This window comes from Stegodyphus dumicola, chromosome 1 (assembly GCF_044657685.1).
Source record: "Stegodyphus dumicola isolate Sdum_Otavi_A_Nest chromosome 1, ASM4465768v1".
NCBI classification, from domain to species: domain Eukaryota; kingdom Metazoa; phylum Arthropoda; class Arachnida; order Araneae; family Eresidae; genus Stegodyphus; species Stegodyphus dumicola.
The window spans coordinates 118,842,309-118,867,168 of NC_140768.1; the positions used below are offsets into that span (position 1 = coordinate 118,842,309).

The 24,860-nt window shown below is 34.2% G+C and overlaps 1 protein-coding gene across 1 annotated transcript in view; it reads right to left on the reverse strand.

The window, feature by feature from the left end:
* Positions 1 to 218: 218 nt before the first annotated feature.
* Positions 219 to 24,860, reverse strand: part of LOC118187769 (cationic amino acid transporter 4-like) — a 51,626-nt gene continuing 26,984 nt past the window's right edge. Inside the window, exons 2-4 of the mRNA XM_085819753.1 lie at positions 9,600 to 11,194; positions 4,222 to 4,330; positions 219 to 1,230 (exon numbers count right to left, since the gene is read on the reverse strand). Of these exons, the coding sequence (XP_085675879.1) occupies positions 1,145 to 1,230; positions 4,222 to 4,330; positions 9,600 to 11,194 (1,790 nt within the window). The 3' untranslated portion in view covers positions 219 to 1,144. The remainder of the gene's footprint in view (positions 1,231 to 4,221; positions 4,331 to 9,599; positions 11,195 to 24,860) is intronic.

Consider the following 24,860-nt stretch of genomic DNA (forward strand, 5'->3'; position numbering starts at 1 on the left):
GTCGTCATCCAAAAATTAATACTTATGTATACATACATACATACATACATATATATATATATATATATATATATATATATATATATATATATATATATATAAATTCGTTAAATTAGCCTAAATTCCATGTATATAAAGAGTGCGGACCCTCTGTGTAGACAGTGATCTTCTTGTTGTGAAGGTCAAGTGTGTCAAGTTTTAATCAAAATAAAACTATAAATAATAAAGGAATAAAACTATACATTTGTATTAAAGACAAAAACACAGACAATCTTCTTTACTTATATAAATTAAAACAGAAATACAGTGTAATAAATCTCTTATTATTTCACTGTGTCATTTACTAAGAAAACTAACGACATATATCTCAATGTTTGAATTAAATATCTTCATGAAACCTGCAATAAATAAAGTGAACTAGCTGAAATACTCCGCATTACCCGTGCTTTACGCAGAGTGAAAAGACTTCATTTAGGAGGATGTAGTTCTTAAGAAATGTTCTCGGAAAAATTGAGAGAAAGCGCACTGAAATTCTGCTTTGAAGGCTCTGCATTGTTGCAAATGGTAAATGATCACACCGCCATTTAACAGTTTTAGTAAGAACTTATAAATAAAGGTTCTGGCACCTTTGCCAGAACACACTTGTGTCTTGGCGAGCGATGGTCAACTTGAAAATGGGTTCCGGTACCTTTGTGCGGGTTGGCTGTTGTCAAGATTAAGGCCTTCATAAGCCCGTCAAGGTATGAGGGTTACTTTCGAAACGAAATTAAATGTTACAATACTGCTGACGTTATTTGTGCTTTTACATCCCGTCGCTGTTCCACGCTGGCAGACGATGGACAGGTGAAAACGGTGTCAGCAACTTTTCCAAATTTTCGGCGCCGGTTTGATCAGCTCCGTTTATTCCTGTCCCTATTCTTGTACATTTTTTGATGCATGAAAAAATAGGACTTTTCATCAGTTTTGCAGTCATAAAAATATCATTCATGATTCTCTGTTTCCCATAACTGACAAATAAGGATATCAATGAAACACTGACGTTCAGCCAAAGATTCTTCAGGCAATGAAGCTGCAGCTTGGCTCTCGGTTTCCTCTACTGATGAACATTGCTTTGATGGGAAAAGATTTTACATTTTAAAGATCTTTATGTTGCTGGTGATAGAGATGCAGGCTTGGCTGTCGAATCGAGTTTGCTGTGGCGTATTCCATATGAGAAGTAGATGAACATACCTAATGAAAAGATTTAAGAAAAGTCAAAACACTTAAAAGGATGCTTACTGGGATACTTAGAAGGATCGGTACTAGCAATAAAATGTGTTTTAACATAGCTTAAATAAAGAACTTTATTTATTCTTAATTTCTACTTAAATAAATAACTTTATTGAAAATAAATAAGTTTATTTTGAATATCTTAGGAGCAGCATGTTCTCATTTAAAATGAATGATAAGTCACGATAACATATACTATCATATCATTTATCATCCATGCAGAGTTGAGAGAAATTTTTGAGCTAAAGCAGGAAGAGCATAATCGAAAAGTTGGAAAAGTCAAAGTCTATAGAAGAGTTCCAAGTTACGCTGATTAGCTACGAATACCGTATAGATGGTACATCTTGTTACGGTTCATATCAGATAGTGCCGCAAGGCGCATGACAGTAGTGTTTCCTAGGTTCTCTAGAAGAGAGGTGATGAAAGGTGGCACTAGGGGACCGCGAGACATCACTGGCATGAGCAGTGGCGTAGTCTTGTTTCCTGGAGTTGTCATTCCTTCATTTAGGATGGCATGTCTTCGTCTTGTGGTGCAAATACTGAGACAAGTTACAATGAACGTCTGTAGAAGAACTCTTTTATAGACCTTGAGAATGGTATTATATGAGATCAGAGATTATGTGATTTTTGTCTCTGATGTCATACGTCAATGAGCCCACATGACCTCTGACGTCATCACAAATTCAGTCTCTGTGTGTTTTAAGTTGCGAACTGTAATTTAATTTTTTATAGTTTCATACTCATATTAGTTTAGATGAAAATACAAAAAACTATATTGCTATCCATTGTTTAAATTGTTCTGCTGTTTACATATCCATTCTTTTTTTCAATTAATTGTCTATTAATTTAGGTTATTATTTTTCACTTAATTTGTCATATCCATTGTTAGCCGCTTTATTGCCTTTCGATTGCTAACACTGTAATTTAAAGTTGGTTGTTTATTTTTTTACATGTCCTAATTTCCCATTTACATAGCTTGTAATATGGTTTTTCTTATTTATTTTCATTTTCTGTGACCAGTTCTCAAACACGGGTATTTTAAGCAAAGTATTTGAAACGTGTTGATGAACTTTTTCACACTATTCATAATTGATACTTAAATTCACACAGCAGCTGTAATATGTTTTGAAATTTAGATTCATCAAAATATTCAACTAAGCAGTGAATAAAACATGGAAATAAACCACTGACTAATGTTCAAAAACTGAGTACACATGCGCTCATGGGTTATGATAACGGGACTGCCAGTCGCCATTTTTGTGGGCTAGGATGACATGATTCCCAGTTGCCAGTTTTGTGGGCTATGACCCCAGGACTGCCAGCTGCAAATCACAAAATTGTCGAGCTAAATAAATTATTATTTTTTATTACACATTAATTTCAATATATATATTTAATTAATATATACGTATTTTATGAGACGTTGAAAAGTTTAAGGTCGCAAAAAGGAAGGCAAGGAAATGCAGGAGCAACAAAAAAAAAAAAAAAAAAAATCGTAAAGTGGCATAGTTTTAAATTTTAGTAATATAGGTTTATCAAAAATATTAAAATTCCGAAAAATCGCATGATCTAGTAACATTGTATTCAGATGGCCTGGAAAATGTTGTGATTCCAAAGACATGAAGCATTTAACTTATCTTCCACTCGGCTTGATTAACAGCACTTGTCCAAGACGTGGCCATTTGGTGAGACACAACATCCTTAATTTATTGTTGAAATAACTTATCCACGAACTGAGCGATTTAAACATAAGAAACATATTTCTTAGCAATTCGGAAATTATTAAAATGATATGTTAAACTAAAATAATTTAAAATTCATTTAAATTATAATATTTTTATCTGTCAATTCTGAATATCCGGAGTGTTACCGTGATTAATAAGAGTTGTTTCTAACACTGTTTAGTTTGGTCTATCTTATATTTAAATATTTTATGAATCTTTATCCCATCCATGGTATCGCTTAAGTAGTAGCTCACTGCAAATTAAAGCTTTATTTATAACACAAATATGTAATTGCCAGAATTTTCCTCTTTGAAACTAAACTGAAGTAACTTAAGTTATAATCTCTCATGTGTTCTGCTTTTAGGATTCTAATTCCACTGTGGTAACAGAATTGGCAGTTAGCAAACCACGTGACCTTCAAAATAGCTCGTGATAAAATAACCTAAATATAATTAAAATTATACTTTTAGCGCTTAATTTCATTTAAGTCAGCTAAAGTTACATTTCTGAAAAACAAGCATGTGGAAAATGTGCACATACGAAATGTATCACAAGCTTCAAAATAATTCTCAGCATTTAGTTATTATCCCATCGACCGTGAAGCTGCCATCAAGCAGCACGATTTGGCGCCAATTTTGGATAAACGTGAAGTCACAGCACACTTATAACATCTCCGCTTTCGTTTGATATAATCCAATTAATTCTTAAGCCTTGTTTTGATTTTTATGACGAGGATGTAAATTAACTGTTATTGCTGTATTTTCTCTTGTAATTGAAATAAATGATTAAAATTTGAAATCTTTATTCTACAGAGCAGCAAGAAATTCATTATTTTTAAAGTTATTGTATCCTATCATCATAAACGTGTACATTAATGGACATTACATAGTCAGCTGCATGTAGCCAACAAAATAGTCATTACCTGCGGCAAGGTTTTACTCTAGCAATCTAAACAGAGCTTTTGGTAAAATCAGAGGGCCTAGCAAAAGAACAGAAATTGACAAAAGCGTTTTTGCGAAGCAGAAGAACGAATAGTGTTTGTTTATTAAATAAAGAGGAGCCAGTTCCTTCAGAATTCCGCAGGAACGATTGGCGTAACTTTGGCGGGATTTTCAACAGCTTTAATGTTTCGATGGCAGCCAAATTTATTCCTGACAAGATAATATGTAAGTACATAACTTTGATTAAAACATTGAATACTTTATAAAATATTCTAAAGGAGCCTTACCAATTATTACCCAAACGATTAATCGAAGCCATGTCGCTGAATTCAAATTCACTATCAAAATAGCATTCACCACAACGCTCAGAGCAGGTACCAGAGGCACCAGAGGAACCTGCAGTGAAATATATTAGCAAATGGTTATTATTCCAAATCAGTTTCTGAATAGAAGTTTTTACTTAGAGTACAAAATTATCCTCTTCAGTATTCCTCATAATTTCCCCTTTTAAAAATTTAGTTTAGTCCCCTCAGTTGATGAAAGAATAGCCCTGAGGTGTTGAACATTTTTACCATGAGAGGATACATTTAAATTAGGCAGTGATAAAGAAGGACGCATAAGTTGATAAACCTGTAAATGCGCGTTTTGTGAAATTATTATAGTTTTAGCATAGGTTTATCACTTCATTGCATTATATAGGAATAATGCAAAAAATATTTAGTTCTTTACTAAAATAAAAATTTTCAAAATAAAATATTTTTATATTCGCATAAGGTACAATAGAAAAGTAATAATATTTAGTTATAAAAAGCCAACATAGAAACAGTATGTAAAATAATGTTAAAATTGGATGGAAAATTTAATTTAGTCGGATACTTGCATTTGTTTCTTGCCTGAAAGTAATTGAATATTTAGATCAAGCTTCTTAACGCGCAGACTTAGTAGATCCTCTAAATGAGCATCTTATTTTGCGTTCTTTAAACTAGTTTTAATTTTTGCCATGAGAGAGAATGTTGACTCGCTGCAGTAGATACTTCCAAAAGCAGGTAAGTAAACGTCATGCACGCTGTCGTATGCATGGATATTCACCAGTATTTTTTCAGATTTCTATGAGATCCTTTTTTAGCGTTTTTTTAAAAGAGATTTGAGAACAGTATCTTCCCGCAACTCAAATAACTCCATTTGTAGTTTCGTAGGCGTAGGAGCTTTGGATATATCGACTAAGTGTGATTCAAATGTCAGTTCCATAGCAGAAGTGTAGTTGTCGAAATCTGAAAATCTTTTCTTGTCAAAATCTGAAAACCTCAGAATAGGTAAAAAAAATAACTAGAAAGGCCGATAGAAATACGAGGCGAGACTGTTACAAGCACCCACAGACAAATCATCAACTCCAGAACATACAGAGGAATGCTGTATATAGGTACCGCTTGTCTGTCAGAATAGCCACCGTCACGGTGTTTGGTGGTTGGCGGTTGCTATAGCAACACTGTTAGTGTATTTCAAGTAGAGGTGAGCCGTGGCCAAAAATAAGATTAAAACAAAATTTCAAGTGCTGGACGTTTGCAAATTAAAAAGTCCTCCAGAATGACAATAATTTCAGATTATGAAAAACTGCTAGAACTGCAACACTGTAGCATTCTATTTCATGTTGTGTTCAATAGACGGTACCACGTTATTCAATTCTATTACTTTTAAAATTGTCGTAATCTATATTATTAAATATTAATTAATACAAGAGCTAGAGGCTGCACAAGAAACTTAGGGAGGCCGCATGCGGACCCCAAGGCCACACGTTACCCACCTCTGCAATAATCTACTGTATAGACTCACTCCTGCAAACACAATTATTATTTTTAGCCCAAGGGCGTTAGCCCATAAGGGCTATTAATTTCGTTTTGGAATTTTGCGTTGATTCACTTTTCAAAGTTGCCACCAAATATTATCGCCATGTATTATATTTAAAGAAACTAAATAATGAAGAATCTGCCTGAATGCATGAATGTTTCTCGCATTGTGAAAGAACAACTGTATCTAGAGCCATCCAATTTTGGATAACGTAGTACTCCAACCGAATATGGATACCTGGAAGCCAGAATTTGGAATTTTAGATTTTTTTCCCGCTTCGTATTTCTTAAAACTTTAACCAATTTTTAATTTAAAATTTAAAGATTTCAAAGCGAGCAATGGCAACGCTATATATATATATATATAAACATTTTTATCTACAGCGCGCGAAACTACGTATCAGAAATTCTGAAAATATGCCGTTTGGCTGTTTCTAAATATTTTATGATATTGCTGTTGAATTGAATTTTACGTGGTTTAAGTGCGAAGGACATGCTATCTAATAAATAAAGGCAGCACACAAAACCTTAAAAAAACGCCATTTTTGGCGTAATATATAATTTGAAAGCTTCAGATTTCCTTTTTTCTCTTTAGTTTTAACTACCTTCAGATTTTTTTGTTTGTTTGTTGTCTTTTTAACTTTATTACATCGCTTTCTTCGCACTTATGCCGCATAAAATTCAAGAGCAAAATCACAAAGTATTTAAAAATAGCATATCCTTAGAATTCCCGATAAAGTATTAAGCCTTCCCATCTTTTTTTTTTTTTTTTTTTTTTCAATATATATATTCGCTATATTATTTGTTTGATCAGCTGCTCGAACGGCCAGCCACCTGAAAGAATTATCATAAAAAAGAAAAAAGCAGACAATGAGAAAAGCTAGAGTCAATTCATAAAAATATTTAATATTTCTAATGAGATGTCTCATGACTTTAATGCATTTTCATTTCAATCAATCAGATTAAAAAGTAGAACAAATATTTTTAAGAACGCATTGATTGCTTTTCAATCATTTGATTTGCTATTCAGTAATAGAAAGATTAAATTTGAAAGTTAAATACCTTACGCTTTACTGAATGTCAACACCCTGGGTGAGTAGAGATAATAACTATTCCATTTTGAGGCACGCTTTGTTTTATACATTGCTTTCAAATAGCCGAATTTGTGTATTAAAACTGAAAGAAAAATATCCTACATTTTGCCGAATGCCAGCAGTTTGGCAACCGGAGACATCGCATCTGGTGAAATAATTTCCATAAATGTTATGAAGAGTTAATATTTGAATTATATTAGAGACATGAACAGTTCATGAACAATTATTTGCATTTTACTAATCAAAATACTGTAAAAATATCTTTTTAAATACTTTTTGATATTTTTATATTAAATTAGTTTAATTCTGATTAATAGATTTTGAGGCATGTTTTTTCTTAATAGCCGTTGACAAACATGATCATATTAAACTGCACCTATTATAACTCATATTTCTTATTTAAAGCCACGCTAGAAAATAAAGCCTATCTTTGAACAATATAAACGTTTAGGTTATTGATTAAGTCACTAGTATTTTGCATATTTTAGTTTTGATCAGCAACGATTTCTTAGGAACACTTCGAAATTTCACATCGATTACTTTTTAACTCAGTTATCATTTTATGTGATCATATTTTGTGATCTTATCTTACCGTGTGATGAACGACAACATGCTCCTGCGATGGAGATAAAAGTATTTTAATTCGGGAAGTGGCAATATATTGTTTTTAAATTGCTGAGTTTATTGATTAAACTCGAACACAAATATATTGCGTTTTGCCGAGTGGCAACATACTTCTTTTATGCCGTTGATATAAAAGAAGAAAGTTTCACTATAAAATACCCTTCGAATAGTAGAAATTTATGGGACCAAGGGTGGACCAAGGGCAGAACACGTCGCACCAAGGGTGCGACGTGTTCTGCCTAGTATGATGTCAAACTCAAACTGCATTCGGGACGAATGCATGATTTCGAAGTAACTGACTAGCTAAATTTTGGCCCTCTACCCCCCCCCCCAAAAAAGTTTTTCTAAAACAAACAAACAAACAAAAAAAAAATTAATTAAATTTGGAAGTTTTTGTCTGCAAGAAATTTCTTATAGTTACAATTTGTCATTCAAACGCATTGAGAACTAAATATTAAATTTTCATACTGACATTTATTTCAAACAATTCTAATGTGTTAAATAAATTACTTTAAAATTCAAAAATAAGCAAATTACAGAAGTTCTCCAAGTGGAACACAGCTTGAGAATAAATAATAATAACTTATTCTCTTTCTTTTCTTTATTAAATTTTTCTTTGATTCATGCAGAAAAAATATCTTACATTTGAATGTAAATAATTGCCAATTTCTTTATTACTTTCTACAACTCTCAGTTTCGTGGCGTTTTAGCTTTGCTAAAGTCTGTAACCTTACAGAAAAAATACGACCTATCTTCCTCACGAACAGTAGATACTTATCTGCCGACCTGATTCATTTTTAGGCTTATTTAATTTTAACTGCGGAAAAACAAGACTGTCCTCATATAAATGTGCTCCCAAACAAAGAGATTATTCTTACTGCCAAAATTTGTAACTGAGGATATTTATGTGTCGACAAGTACAAAGTCTGTTAATAAAATTTGGATATGATTTATATGGCAGTGTAAATTAATCAGCTTCTTTGTAGTTTTTCTGGGGCGTTTGCTCAAGGCCGTTTTTAATCGTACGAAAAGTAATATAAAATTGGTCTCCAAATCATCCAACATCTTAAACTTTTCTTCATATCTTCATAACATCTAAAATCTTCTTTTCATAATAATGTTAATTAATATACCAACAAATGTATTCTCGGGGCCGCATGAAATTATTTTGTGTGCCGTCAGTTTAACACCACTGTCTCGGTGAACCATCCCCTCATAGGCAGACCTTTTCAAAAGGATTCCGAGCTATTTGCTGGGTATCGTGCGCTCGGTACCCATTTATAATCTGCCATAATTTTTTATTTTGAATACTAAATTGATTTAGCTTTATTTTGGTTAGCTTTATTTTAATTGGCTTTATTTTAATGTGGATATGTGTAGAAATAAATTAGCAAAGGAAGTAACCTCCTCAATGCGCTGCATTTGCTGAGCATGCCTTAAAGCTATGTTAGAAAAGATAATAAAGAAATATGTAAAGCATGCCATTCTTTTAATGCATGATGAAATACAGGAAGTCAAAAAGTAATGTCTACAACTTATATGAATTGTAAAGAATTTAAAATTTGTGTGGGTATTGATGAAAATTTCAGGTTGCAGCATCGATGAAAGCAATCTGACAATAGTTTTCTGAAGTAAATCGAGCACAAAATGATAAAACTTTCTGAAATAGAAGTTATGAAATCGGTGAATTTATTTCAGATGTTGAGATAAGAATTGTCGCCCGAGTATTAAGGTTAAGTTTACAAGATCAATGAAGTCGTATCCAGAAATATTATAGGCAATTCATAAAAGAACTTTTGCGTAACGAATAGAATACCCATTATTAATGGCTATTTTCCTAATTAAAATGCCACAGAAGTAAAACTTATATTTTAGTACATTTATATTAAATTAAATTCCATTGCTGTTTTGAACGATATTTCTTTTCTCATCGTTCAAGATTATCATTCGGTAATGTTATCAAAATATCTGTGGATAAACGCGATCACATGAAGCGACATCTACTGAAAATAAATAATCATCTCGCATTACATTACTTCTTTTCTATTTTTATAAGGAATGTTATACAAGTAAGGAAGGATGTTATAAGAAATATTATCTTACCTTGTATTGTAGAGAAATTGTTGTTTGTTGGTGGAGCAAAATAAGAACGAAGCTCCCCAGAATTCCAAGAAGCAAAACAACAAGTATAAACGTTGTCCACCAGTGTTTTATTTTAAGGGATGAATAATATCCTTTTACGAATCCACAAAGCAGAAATGTAAATATTACTAGCAAAGCAACACAAATAGTTACCAATTTCCCGGCACGAAGGTTTATATATTTTTGCAATACTTGAAAATTGGCCCGAAATTGGCCAGTAGCATCATCTATGGGTGCTTTGTTAGTACCATTTCCACCAATGGAAGATAACTCTTGGCTGCCTATCTCATTAGTTATATGGGGGCTGTATCTTAAAATAATAACGGAGGCACTAACAACTAGATAGGCAACAAGGGTACCAATGGACATCAGCTCTACCAAGGTATTTATGTCAAGTATTAATGCCATTATGGCCGACAAAAAAGAGAAAATGTACATTGATCCTAAAGGAATCTTTGTTGTTTTATTCACCTTGGAGCAGAACACAAAAAGTAGACCATCATCAGCCATGACATAAATGACTCGAGTCAGGGCAAAAAGGCTTCCGATTATGGAAGTGGCCATTCCGCTGACGGCTCCCACGATGACTACTATCTTCGCCCAGTAGGCACCCTGCGAAGCCAATGCTTCTGGTAATCCAGAATCCTCTGCAATATCTTTGTAGTTGACCATAAGCGTAAGAACAGAGGAAACACCAATGTACGTTACTGTAGCAATGCTCATTGATATCATAGTAGCTCTAGGAATGGATTTCTGTGGATCTTTAGCTTCTTCACCAGCAGATGCAATGGAATCGAAACCCACGTACGCATAGAAACAAGTTGCAGAAGCTGCCAGTACACCAGACCATCCGTATGGCATGAAGCCACCTGTATGTGGATTCACCCAGTTCTTCATCTTGGAAAAATATGCTCCTACACATATAACAATCATAAGAACAGTCATATTCACAGCCGAAAACACGTTATTCAAATGAGATGTCATCCTGACTCCGAACGATAGCCAAATTATGAAAATCACGAGGATACCAAAGGCGAGGAAATCTAAGTGCTCAGATACGAATGGTACATGTATTGGTCCGATGAGGTTCATTATGTTGCTTTTAATTACGCCACCGGTCAAGGAGTCAATGTAAGAACTACATGCTCTAGAGGTGGCAGCAGCTCCGATAATATATTCTAAGGCTACATTCCAGCCTACTAAAAAGGCCCATAGTTCTCCCAAAGCCAAGTATGTGTAAGAATATGCGGATCCTGATCTTGGGTACCTCACGCCGAGTTCTGCATAACAAAGGGCTGCAAGGAAAGAAGCAAATCCACTGAACAGAAATGCCACCACAATGGCCGGCCCAGCCATGTTCTTGGCAACTGTTGCTGAAAGGACATAGACTCCAGAGCCGATCATGTGTCCAATAGATAGCAAAGTGATGTCAGCAGTGTTGAGGCAACGATGCAGATTTGTTGCCATCACATCGGAGCCAACAATCTTTTTCCTTGTCAAACGAGAAGCAAAGTCACAAATACACCTGGCATTCATCTCAGATGTCTGCATTATGCCTGAAAAAGATAAAGGAAAAATTACACTTTTTGAGTTTATGTAAATCTGAAGTCAATGATGTCTAACTGGCCGGCCGCATCCAGCCTTGAAGCAATTTGTGTAGCACACCAAGAAATTTCAATTATATATTTTTTTGCAAACATGGTGTTGCAAAGATTTCAAGATTTTGGTTATTTAAAAGTCCTAGGTTACATTATTTTCATTTTCATTAAAAACAAACATGAATAACGCACTAAAAATCAATACTTGGAACTAAATATTTTACAATGTGATATAAATCTTGTTCAAAGGTTTGAAAAAACAGATTTGATTAATTTTCGTTCGTGCTTGGAAGAAAAACCTCAGTTACAAATTTTTGAACTTAAAACAATTGTTTTACCTTCCCTGACTGAAATACCATGCTTAGAAGTTTCATTTTCCCTGCAGAAAATTAATAATAATAAAAAAATCTGATTGATTGATGAACATCTACAATCCGTGATGAAGATAAGTTCTGGTAATTTCTATCCGAGAATGCAAATTTTATCAGAAATTGTCAAGCTGTCTTAAGAAATAAAGAAGCTTATAATTATTTTACCAACATATTTTTTTTTTTTTTTTTTTTTTTTTTTTTTTTTTTTACTTAGGAAAACTCAATAATTAAGAAAAAGTGAGTAGGGTGTCATTTTGTATTCTCAAGTTTTGTTCCACTTGATTTATTTTCTCTGAAAACTTAGAAAGTTTTTGTAATTTGTTTATTTTTAGTTTAAATTAAAATAAGTTATTTAAAGATTAATTAATCAGGTTGTAATAATTTGAAAGAAAAGTCAGTCTAAGACTTGGATATTTAGTTGTAAATTATGTTACCAACAAAAATGTCTTATAGGTACCAAGCTTTAGATTTCAGATAGAAACTAAATACAGTGGTATCTCCCAATAAGGGACACTCACAGAACCAAACGCTTCGTCCCTTAAATGAATAGAAGTTCCTTCTTCAGAAGGTACAGACTAACAGACTAAAAAAATGTAATTTAATTAGAAATTCATGTAGCATTATGCTTTAAATAAATTATATTCGACTAAGTAACACAGTCAATGGTGTTTATTTGAATTTGAAGTTAATAAAAAATTAAAATTCTTAATTAAAACAGTTTAATTATTGCAAAAATTTATGAAATGAACAACAGCGTTTTGTACTTACGGAAATTTATTAAAAACAATCCGCTACACGGATTTGTTTAACAACCTGTGTATTTTTTTTAATTGAAAATTTTAAATCCTTGTGCACCACATAGTATTACACAAGACTTACAGAGGTAAGTAAAAAAAAGACAAATACAACAACAGAACACAAAATAAAATAAATTTACAAATTAACAGATGACACGCAAGAGATAAATTTACAGAAGAAAGAGAAAGCCATTTTTTGTTGGACAAATACGTGAAGAGGTGGAGGAAATTCATAGAGTTTAACCTAGAAATGAGTTCCTTTCGTCCTTCCTTGAGCTTTGAACAATAGAACAAATGTTCGACATTTTGAACTTCTCCGAAACTGCATGAACACAAGTCTGTACTAGATAATCTAAATCTCTTCAGATATGAATTGAATTTGCCATGTCCAGTTAGAAACTGAGTAACTTCAAAATTGCAGAAAAAGTGCTTATTATTCAGTCTGTGAGGAATGGAAGGAAAATATAGTTTAGTCAAAGAGGCAGTAGTAGAATTCCTGTATAGTTCATTCCTCTTGAATATTGTGTCATCCCTACTTTTGTTCTTGTAAATTGACTTGGGAAGTATCATTGGAGTAATTACTTGAAGATGTGTAGCTTGTTTTGCCAACCAATCAGCCCTTTCATTTCCTAGATTTCCAGTGTGGCCATGTACATGAGAAAAGGTAACACCAACACCTTTATTATTAAGGTTTAAGGTCTTTAAGAAGAGCATGGGAAGTGACAATTAATTTATTATATGAGAAGATATTCCTAAGAGAATATAAGGATGAAAGAGAATCAGTGTGAATAAGAAATTTAGCACTTAACAGTTGTTAGATATCCACTTAATTGACTCACTAATGCACAGTAATTCGGCTTGGAAAACACTGCATTCATTGGGAATTCTAAAGATTATGTATTCCAGTTCATAACCATGATGGAAAACGACATAAGCTAATCCAACTCGAATATTAGTTTTACTGCTATCTGTATAGCACACGACAGGGAAATTATCATCAACAGAATTGTCATAAATGTTAGTTTGAATTGGCAAACGATTGGCAGGTTGAGGAAGATCTTCAAACAATACCATGGTATCGAACATAAATTTGCTGATGGTATCTTTAAACATTTTGTCATTTAAAACATGAAGGTCAATCGGAGGAAATCCTGAAATTGCGAAACAGGCTTCATAGCTAATTGTTCTGTAGCCAGGCACAACTCTTAGTAAAATTCTTCTTTGAATTCTGCGAAGTATACGGGAATTAATGTTCTTTTCTAAAGCTGTTCCCCACACTCTAGAAGCATAGCAAATAAAGGGCACAATACCCTGCTTATAAATCAGATCAATAACATTAGATTTTAAACCAAAAGTATTACAAGAGACACTATTAAGTCCTCTAAGTATATTTTCACACTTATAATAATACATAATATGATTTTTCCAACAAAACTTATGATCTAGAATAACGCCTAAATATTTAATTTCATTCACCGTTTCGAATAAGGTATTATCCAAGTACGGCTGTTGGTTTGTATAGCTGATATGCTTTCTTTTAATTATCATAATTTTAGATTTATTAGGATTGAATTCCAATTTCTGTTCTCTGGACCAATTGGAAATAATATTAAGTGTGTTCTGAGCCGTATTAAAGAGAGTAATGGGACACTTCTCTTGAAAGCAAATTAGTAGATCATCAACAAAAGCAATTGTTAAGCATTTTGTCCACATGGATGATGCTCTTAAGTTCTTCACTGTCATCAATAGTTATCATGATTTTTTTTTATTGGTAGGTGTATTTTAAGGCATCTGTATAGTTTTCATATGATAATTTTCATCTGCCTCTTTTTCGTCTTCTTTCCTGATTTCCAAGTTATTTTTGTTAAAGCTTACATCATCAACTACAGTTGAAATAAAAAATTTTTATTATCATCAGTGTCCTTCAGTACACAAGTTTTCATCGTTTTCTAAATATTCTTGCATTTGCGTGCTGCCACTGATTTTGACAAGTTCAAGCAATTCATTTTCATCAGTAGTACTTTCTGTGAGAGCACTCGAAAGTGGAATTTCAAAGCCTGCTTTGTCAAAGCAGTGCTGAATACAACTTTGTGATACTGATTTAACAGGCTCTGTCATACGTTGAATGGCATGCAGTGCACTGATACATTTTGCAAGCCGGTCGTTGTTTCCGCAATGAGCTTGACAAAGAACATACCATAAAAACAGTTTTCTATAACAGACCTTGAAGCTTCTAATTATACCTTGTTCCAAAGGCTGTAATACTGATGTTGCATTAATTGGGAAAAGCAGTAATTTTACTTTACTGCTTATCCTAATTAATGCACTTTACTGGTTTCAGTTTTACATTTGGTGGGTTGACAGGCGAATTGTCAAGAACTACAGCATCTTCTTATTTTTTCTAAACATTGTTGCATCAAGAGCAATAACCATTCTGACATTATATTTTGCGTCATCTCATGACGCAAAACATATTGTGATGACAATGGAGTGACAAAGCTTTTTGATCCATGCCACTGAAGCATCTTTGTTTTTTGGCCTTTCCAAAAACTTGTAAGTGGTTCCAAAACTCTCCATGTTACAACAAAGTGAAATGTTCCTTGGAGCTTTTATCACCACAGCACTTTTCTCCTTTCAATCATAGAGTTTTATTCAGCAAAATGCGATAAAATAATCCAGTTTCTTCTACATCATAGATAGTTTTAGTCTCCTATCCTTTACAAATTCCAATTAGCTTTTCTGTGCAGTCTGTTGAATGTTGCATATCTACTGAATTTTCTTCATGTCAAATAGTCTTAAAATATGTTTTTTTTTTTTTTTTTTTTTTTTGCTTAAATTTTTCTAACCAACCATTTAATTATTTGAAACTCTGTAGTCCCATACTTTTGCCTTTTCTTGCAGTAATACTCCATTTACAGGAATATTGCTTTGTCTTACAGAATAAACCCAATTGAACATTATTGAATCCATTTCAATGCTTCAGTTTTTCTAAATTTAACAATCTTGAAAACTTCCTTTGACTTAATAATAAAAGTACTTTAATTTTTCTTTATTCTTTATGATATGACTTATTTGTTTTTTACTTATTCCCTAGCTCTGCCCTAAATCTTTCAAACTAAGCTTTTGAATTTCTGCCACATAGCTTACATCAATATTTCGTTTCAATGTTACTCTATACCTCTTTGAAGTTTGTATGTAAAAATAACACACGAGTACAAAACTATACTGTTTTTGCTCCCCAGTTCTAACAAGAACTGAGAATGATAAAAGTTTCACTCTATTCACACTGTAAGATCTCTGTGCTTTGGCAGGTGATACAGTCAAAGAATTTTAATTGAATCCCTTTATATTCTTTGATTCAGTCATCTCACCACCTTTTCTTTCCCATTCGTCCTTGTCATGGATTGCTTTATAATTTGCTAACACTGTTTTTTTATTCTCTTCTGAGAAATGTAGCAAGAATAACTGGATTTTGAATTTTATGAATGTGAAATATTCATTTGGTTGCACCACATTTTACATTTGTCCATGTATTATTTATTCCCCGTTTCCCTACTGAAAAGCAGTTTTCAAAACCGAGGGAGTAACTTTTCATTTTATCGTTCTTTTATAACAAAACTTTCTTTCACTAAGCACAAACAGGGGCTTTGAAACCTAAAACGATTACTGACAAAGAGTTTTTCTGCTTTTATTTATTTCTCTTTGTTTTATTTTTGTAACTTTTCTTCAGTGTCCCTTAAATAGAGCTTCTCTTAATAAGAGGTATAGAAATAATATATTAAGGTCCATATTCAAAGAGACCAGGATGAATAGAATTTGCCCCTTAAATAAAGGTAACCCTTATTCGGAGATGTTCGTAACAGGAGGGACAATCCCAAACGAAAAAAGTTCAAATTTATATAGGGTACTACTGCATAAATTAAAAATTTTTCCCTTTGGGATATTATTACTATTTTTATGTATGTTTTGATAACTTTTTAGTTAACAAAATTTATTTATAATATTTTCAATAAAATTTTTCAAATAAAAAAGCTTTTCAGCTGTATTTAAATTGAGCATTCGTCTCGCATGCAATTTGTGCTTGAAACCACTCGTCTAAGTAGGCCAAGGAACTAGAAATATACGATTTATTCTCACTTTGGAGACTCCCTATTGCCACGTTTGCCCATTATTCCTTTGATAACATTAACGTAATGGTAATATTAAACGATGGGGAAAATGTCCTTTAAAATATAATTTAACTATTTTAATATAAATGCAGTATGAATCATACAAATATGTACTTTGCATATTCAAGAGCATTCAAAGCATCATTGATTTTAACAGAAGTATCTTTTAATAGTTTGAATTGCATAGGTAGGATATTTTGACTTGTAAAAGCAGAACTTTCCACAAAGTTCATGTTTGCTAGCTAACTTTTCCCAGACCAAGTTTATCCACCCTGATAACTGTAACAACTGTAACCATGCGATGAGGTCAGTGAAGTTTTTTTTTTTTTTTTTTTTTTTAAACGCTTCTACACCTGTAAGGATCCTAAGTTTTACTAACGTTTATTTTGTTTTAAATCTTTACTATCACTTCTTATTTTCTACTTCCGGACAGAATTAAAAGCTTTAACTTATTTATGCAAATTTCTCTTGCTAACGTCAAGTACTTAAGTTGTGGCTTTTTGCCAAGCAAGAGAGAGGAAGGAGTTATTAGAAGCAGGCCGCTTGCCATAGTAGTTTTACTCCTTTGCTGATTGCCTTTAAGCCAGAGGTTTAGTCCTCTTGATAATCTCAAACGTATCGTAGTTTTAGCAGCTCTCTGTACTACATACGGATTTTTGTTAAATAACGGCCAATCTTGGAGTTAGGCACTTGTTTATTAATCCAAAGTTAGTTTTAGTTATAGTTTTAGTTAATATTTTTATATTCTTAAGTTCAGACCACAAGTGGTTGGTCTCTGTATTGCGAAGTTCCGGAAATCGCTGTAAAAATAGAAAAATAAAGGGTTTTGTATACCCTTCCTGTGTGTATTGTCTACTTCACAAAATATTGAACATAGCTTGAGTAAGCTCCTTGTTCCGAGTCAGGACAGTTCGTGTTTCCAAAGCAAGTAAAGAGGAATACAAGTCTTGATAGTGGCGCCCGACGAAGAAGAATAACCATGGCCGAGTTTCAAGAAGAACCTGTGGTGCCTACAGAAGCGGCTCAGAATCCAGAAATGCCAGCTGCCGCCCTAGAAGAATTTGGGTACATCGTCCAGACCATGCGCGCATCGATGAAACGAGAAGCAACATTTAATGGAAACTCACCGGGAACCAGTTTTTTGGAAAAATTGGATGACCACTTCATGCTGTATCCATTCCATGAGTTCCAGAAAGTCACCCTAGCTACCAGCGTTTTGAGGGGCCAAGCTCTTAATTAGTTCAAATGTATAGGAAGAAATCTCTTGGGTCAAGCGGGAAGCCCCACCTATACTTACGAAAATTTCAAGACTGCCTTAGTAAAAGCCTTCCCTGTCGTAAGAAATCGTTCAAGATTAGAAGCGGAACTCTTCAGCATATACCAGCAACGAATTGAAAATCTCTCAAGCTTTATTTTAAGTGTTGGTGTATTTAATTATGGCAAAGTACACTAGGGCTATCTGCCTAAGGGGAAGGATGCCTTCGTGGAGGACGTTCTAAGGGAAACTGGCTCGTATACACGTTACACATGGGGAAAACCACGAAAACGCCCATGCAGCCAGCCCGTTTGCGGGATTCGAACCTCGTACCGAACTAACAGTGTTCAGCGACTTTACCGCTCGGCCGCTGGTGGGCCTACTTTATTTTAAGAAAAATTCACTTCTTTAAACTCTTGTATGGAAGCCGTCCGGATCCTGAGATAATCCTAGTGATTTTGCCGAGGTTACTTCCCCAAGTACAAGACTTTATTGAATTAAGGAATCCGACTACACTGGAAAAGTTATTTGAGCTAGCAATCCAGTTTTAAAGTAGAAGAACGGCGGACATTGAAAGAAGACGCCAGTATGAGCAACGAAGCCAATTTGGTGCGCCAAGACCACAGCAAAGGCAAGAACACGGCTACGGAAGCAAATCGAATCAGTGGGCAAGGAAACCTGAGTATCCAAAAACAACCAGCGAACGTCCGACAGTTCAATAGTAAGCCAGAAAAAAAAGTCTGAAGGCCAGCGGAAAAAGAAGGAAGGCATGGAAAGGAAGAAAGAAAATTTAAACTAAAACGGATTTCTGCTGACGGGAGGGTTCGGAAATCCGAAGGCCAAGAAAACCCCTCTTCCTTCAAGTTAAATACAGTTATTGTGAAAAATTTGACTCTTCCAAAGATTGAAGTTTTAGTTAACAACATCCCAGCCACCGCACTCCTGGATACAGGCGCGCAGTGTTCCTGTGTGGCAGAAGATTTTTTTACGAAGTATTTCCGTAGATACAGCATATATAATTCGGATAATACGATAGTGTTAGCTGCGCAGGGAGAAAGATGCAAATGCTTAGGTAAAATACCATTATATATTCGTATCAAGGACGAGCAAGTAAAGATCATGTTTTTTATCGTAAAAAATTTACAAGCACATGTCATTTTAGGGATAGATTTTCTTTCAGAGGCAGAAGCAACGCTGGATTTCAACCAAGCGTCCCTTAAGAGGACCATGCAACCAGTTCGGGAAGAAAAAAGAGAACCACCCACATTAAACCTCGACCACCTGCATAAGGGAGAGCAACAAAAAATTCGACAAGTGGTAAGTGAATTTGCTTCGTTATTTAGTGATATTCCCGGTTTTACTCAAGTTACTAACCATAGTATCGACACTGGAGATTCACTGCCAGTTCGCCACAAACCATATCGGTATGATAAGAATAAAGAAAAAATTATAGAGTGGCACATTCGAGATATGTTACGTAAAAAGATCATAACGCCCATCTCAAGTAGTTATGCTAGCCCGGTTGTGTTATGTAAGAAAAATAATGACTATCCGGTAACACATCCGAAAAGGTGGCGTTTTCCAATTGACTATCGTAAATTAAACTCCATGACTAAATATCCGGTATATCCGTTACCTATTACTGAAGAAATTCTAAGGAACATAACGTCTACCAAATATATGACGACTTTAGACTTAACGACTGGTTATTTTCAAATAGGGATTAGACCTGAGGACGTGCCTAAGACTGCTTTTATAACCAAGTCTGGCACTTATGCATTTCTGCGTATGCCGTTTGGCCTTTCAGGGGCACCGGCAACATTTCAGCGATGTATGGACATTGTGCTAAGGCCTGTTCTAGGAAAGACCACATTTATCTATTTAGACGATATCATTATTAATAGTGGTAATCTGGACCAACATGTACAGGATTTAAGACAGGTGTTTTCATTATTAAATGAGGTCGGTCTAAAAGTTAATGTCGAAAAGTGCAAATTTGCAGCCCCTGAATTAAAATACTTAGGTTACAAAATATCTCAGAAAGGAATCGAGACGGAAGAATCAAAAATAATCGCTGTGCAAAAGTATCCGCCGCCAAATACGGTGAAGAAGCTCTCTTCTTTTCTAGGACTTTGCTCATATTATAGGTCCTTTATAAAAGATTAAGATATTGTGGCGATAAGAAATAGGGCGGCCCATTACGAACTAATAGACGGTCTATTATTTTATACAAAAACTACGAATTCCAACAACGAATTTAGACCTGTTATCACAGCTAGTCTTAGATTAAATATACTGCAGGAGTTACACGACTCCCCTTTAGCTTCTCATGCTGGTATTCGAAAAACCATCCAACGCGTACTCGAAGCAGTTTATTTTCCTGAGCTGCAAAAGTTAACAAGGGCGTATGTCCAGTCCTGCCCAACATGTCAAGCAGTTAATTATATTAATTTCCGCCCGGCCGGGTTTCTAAATAGCATTAAATCGGAATTTCCAAATGAAATAATTGGCATCGATTTATTGGGCCCTTTCCCAAAAAGTCAGTTAAATAAAAGTCGGTATCTCGTTGTTATGGTTGATCATTTTAGTAAGTGGACCGAAATTGTTCCCTTAAAACGAGCCTCCGTTCCCTTAAAACGAAAATTAGTTACTGATTCTATTTTAAATAAATATATTTTAAAATACGGGGCGCCCCTAAAAGTTATATCGGATAATGGTCCTCAATTTGTAAGTAATATATTTGAAGACATGTGCCAAAAACTGGGCATACGTCATTTAAAAATGGTCCCGTATCGGCCGCAATCAAATATAGCGGAACGGGTGAAAATTATCCGTAGTTATGTTAAAAATTTTCATAAAAGCTGGGATAACTATGTCAATGAATTAGCTTTCGCCCTTAGGACAGCAAAACATGATACGACGGGCAAAACTCCTGCTGAGTTATTTTTAGGCAGAAAGATTATAACGCCGTTAGATAAATTATTTTATGTTCAACAAAGAGCCCCAGAATTTAAAATGGGCGATATAGAAAAATTAATTAAAGAAGCAAAAAAGAACACTGATGTAGCACAAAGAAAACAGAAGCTCTATTATGATATGAAACTACGGGGAGTAACTTATAAAGTAGGGGATGAAGTGTTAAAAATTAAGCATTCACTTTCTTCAGCACCAGAAGATAAAACTGCCAAATTTTATCCACGATTTGTAGGACCATATGTCATAGAAAAAGTAACTCAGGCTGTAGTGGTGTTAAAAGCCAGGAATGGTGAAACCTGCACCGCAAACGTTGACCAGATAAAACCATTTTATAATCGTACTAAAATGCCAATATTTCAAGATCTTTTGCAGGATCCGGCACGGCAGGCACAAGTTCCAGAGGTGGAACAACGACAATCACAAGGGCAAGCCATCAGTAGACAGGAGCAGTTGAAAAGAAAGTTTCCCCGTTGGAAAATTGAAGGTAACAAGAAAAAGAAGCCGTTCCACCGACCAGAAAAAAGAGGGCACGACCACCCCCAGAATGAAGAAGGGAGAAGTACGACGAATGCAAAGAGAGCCAGGAGAAATGACAGCAACTACTATAACACGGCTTCAAAACAGAAGATCTGCCCATCGGATAGGCGTTACGCAGCAAATGTCGACGAATTGATGAAGGAAGACCAGCTGCAGATGCAAAGAAGCAAGAAAAATTTGAACAGCCAGCAACGAGATCCAGGCAAGAACGAGAGAGAGTTGTCCCGGTTCCGCCAAGACCAGCTGCCATCAAACGGCCGAGACCACAGGCAGATGCTAAAAAGAAGGTCTTCAAGGGTGACCGAACTGGAAGAAAAAGAAAGCTCATTGAGGAAGGAACCGAAGGGCGAACTCGCACAAGAAGGAAGATAAACCAAACGGTAGTCTTCGCTACTTTCCAGGACTGGGCAGAAAAAAGGATGTCTGAATATCACAAAGATAAGTAAAACTTTACGTTACTTTGAAACCTTAAGTTAATTTTTCATTCTTACTGCAAGTGGCAGAATTCAAGAAGTTTTACCTCATGTGAGGCCTACCTTTGTCGCCAAAAAGGAGAGAAATGAGTTTTACCTATTTTGGTATTGTTTTTCAATTACTCGCGAGTAAAACTAAAATTAATGTATAATAGGAATGTGTAAATACTTGAATATTGTAAAAGCATTGATAATCTTTGAGAAAGGTACCTTAAGAAAATTGTAAAAATTATTGTATAAAATTTTATTTAAAAGATTCTGGCAAGAAAGAAGTTTTAGTCTGAAAGACTTTTGAAATGTAGTATTTCAAAAGTCTTGAAGAATTGGCACTTGCTTGGAAAAGAATAGAAGTTAACAATGTACTACTAATGTATGTTTTAAAATGCGTAAAATTAACGGCATGTTAATATGTCCTTATATACAATGTGAACTGTTATCTTAAAAGTTAAGAAATACTGTGATATGTTAAAAGTGAAAATATTAGAGTAATGCCAAAATTTTTAACTTATTGGTGTGACTGTAAAAAGAGCAAATTATTGTGAATATGTGTTAAAGGTTGAATGAATGCAGTTAGGCTCTCTACGCTACACTTCAGAGTTAGCCACTTTTCAGAATAGTACTCAGGGTTTAGAGATGAATATAAGGTGTGTTCTGAGGTCTTGTTATGTTGAATTTTAACACGTTAGTGTTTTGATTGCAGGCGGTAGTGTTGAACACTTGTACATAGACACGCTCGTGTTTGGTGTTTTTCTTTACAACACATGTCAGAGAGCACGGGGAGATAATTAAATAACGTCATGAATGAAATAAGAATTTTAAAAGAGAAATATAAATATTCATGTTACTTGCCATTTGATTGTGTAACATTTCATTAAACTAGTTTTCTTTCCAGATCTCTGGAAGGAACCAGATTTCAACTAAGAAACTCCTGTTTATAGATGCAGTACAGATGAAAATGACTTGTCCATGGAGTTGATAATGTAAAAACGACTTTTTAATTTCTAGTTTCTAGAGAGAAATGTTTGTAAAAGTTTGGCCTCGCGTTAGATTCTAGATCTAAAAGTTTTCAACAAGGTCGTTTTAGACCTGTTTCAAACTACTCTGGCGAGAAGTATGTAAGGATCCTAAGTTTTACTAACGTTTATTTTGTTTTAAATCTTTACTATCACTTCTTATTTTCTACTTCCGGACAGAATTAAAAGCTTTAACTTATTTATGCAAATTTCTCTTGCTAACGCCAAGTACTTAAAATGTGGCTTTTTGCCAAACAAGAGAGAGGAAGGAGTTATTAGAAGCCATAGTAGTTTTACTCCTTTGCTGGTTGCCTTCAAGGCCAGAGGTTTAGTCCTCTTGATAATCTCAAACGTATCGTAGTTTTAGCAGCTCTCTGTACTACATACGGATTTTTGTTAAATAACGGCCAATCTTGGAGTTAGGCACTTGTTTATTAATCCAAAGTTAGTTTTAGTTATAGTTTTAGTTAATATTTTTATATTCTTAAGTTCAGACCACAAGTGGTTGGTCTCTGTATTGCGAAGTTCCGGAAATCGCTGTAAAAATAGAAAAATAAAGGGTTTTGTATACCCTTCCTGTGTGTATTGTCTACTTCACAAATTATTGAACATAGCTTGAGTAAGCTCCCTGTTCCGAGTCAGGACAGTTCATGTTTCCAAAGCAAGTAAAGAGGAATACAAGTCCTGATACACCAACACCACCGCCGTATTTCTTCGCGTATTTTTTCCTCTAGTTTATTCCCGCTAGGTTTTGAATATTTAAAAAATATTTACATCATTTCTCTCTTTCCCCTATTATAACATGGAGGTAAAAAAGGAAGGAGGGACCAGCTCAGCACTACAAGTGAAGCACTGCTCCGAGGTTTTGGTCCGCAGATGGGGTATTTTTTGTTTACATTCGAAAGCTCCCTTGACAGCGCTTTGATAGTATTTCGACACAAAGCTTCAAACAAATCGAAAAACGGGACACTTCCGCATAAAAAACAACATTCATTGTGTGACGGATAATAGCAATTTGTGTAGTTTGATGACATTTTCGCAAATCTCACATCTCGGCTATATTTCGATAGCTAACAACAGCGATTTTGATTATGAATTTGTTTAATCAAATTCTAAGCTGTTGAACTACAAAAATATAGATTTTAGCTAAAATGGTATGCTTAAAGATTGAAAAATAACTTACGGTACCTTTAAAATTGTAAACGTCTTTCGATAGCCTTGATAGAGTATTCGCTAATTTTACTTTATGTGCCAAAATGCCAAAATGTTTTAAATAAAATTAATTTTTTTTTCATCCACATATTATTGTAACATGCCATTTTAAAAAATTTTTAGAGGAGAGGCTTTATAGTTGCTCATTTTAAACTCATCATTTTGTTTTTATATAATTGAAAAATAAAAACTTTGGGTTTACACTTTTTACTTGTTTGGGTTAACTAAAAAAATAAAACTACCCCCAAATGCTACAATCCTCGTCAAAATCAATAAATATACACACAATTATGCCAAAAAGTTAACTTTTCCTTGATTTGTAACCACACATTTGTGTAAAATTATGTACAGTTTTACACAAAAGTGTGGAACAGAAGACGGATACATTTGCGAACTCGGCGAATGAAGCAATATTATACAGAGTAAGGTAATCAAGATTGCGATCTGATGACAATACGGTTACTGTTTAAAAGTGAAATGAATAGTTGTTATTTATTATATTATCAGAGAATTATTAAACTGGGTAAAATCTCTAAAAGATGTATTAAGTGCTTTGCCAAAATATATTTACTAGAAAATTTGAATTTGTTTAATAAATGTATCCTAAAACGTGTTTTTAAGTCAAAAGTTTGAAACTTGATAGCTAAATGTAAATATGTTAAAATGTTATATATGTTAAAATATTTGTAATTCGGCACGTAGGTCAGGTTAAGTGTTTAGTAAATAGAGTAATGCATGCAAGGACTAAAGGAAGCGATGCCATCGTGGAGGAATTTCGAAGAAAAACTGACCTTTGGGTGGGTATTAAAAATAATGCATGT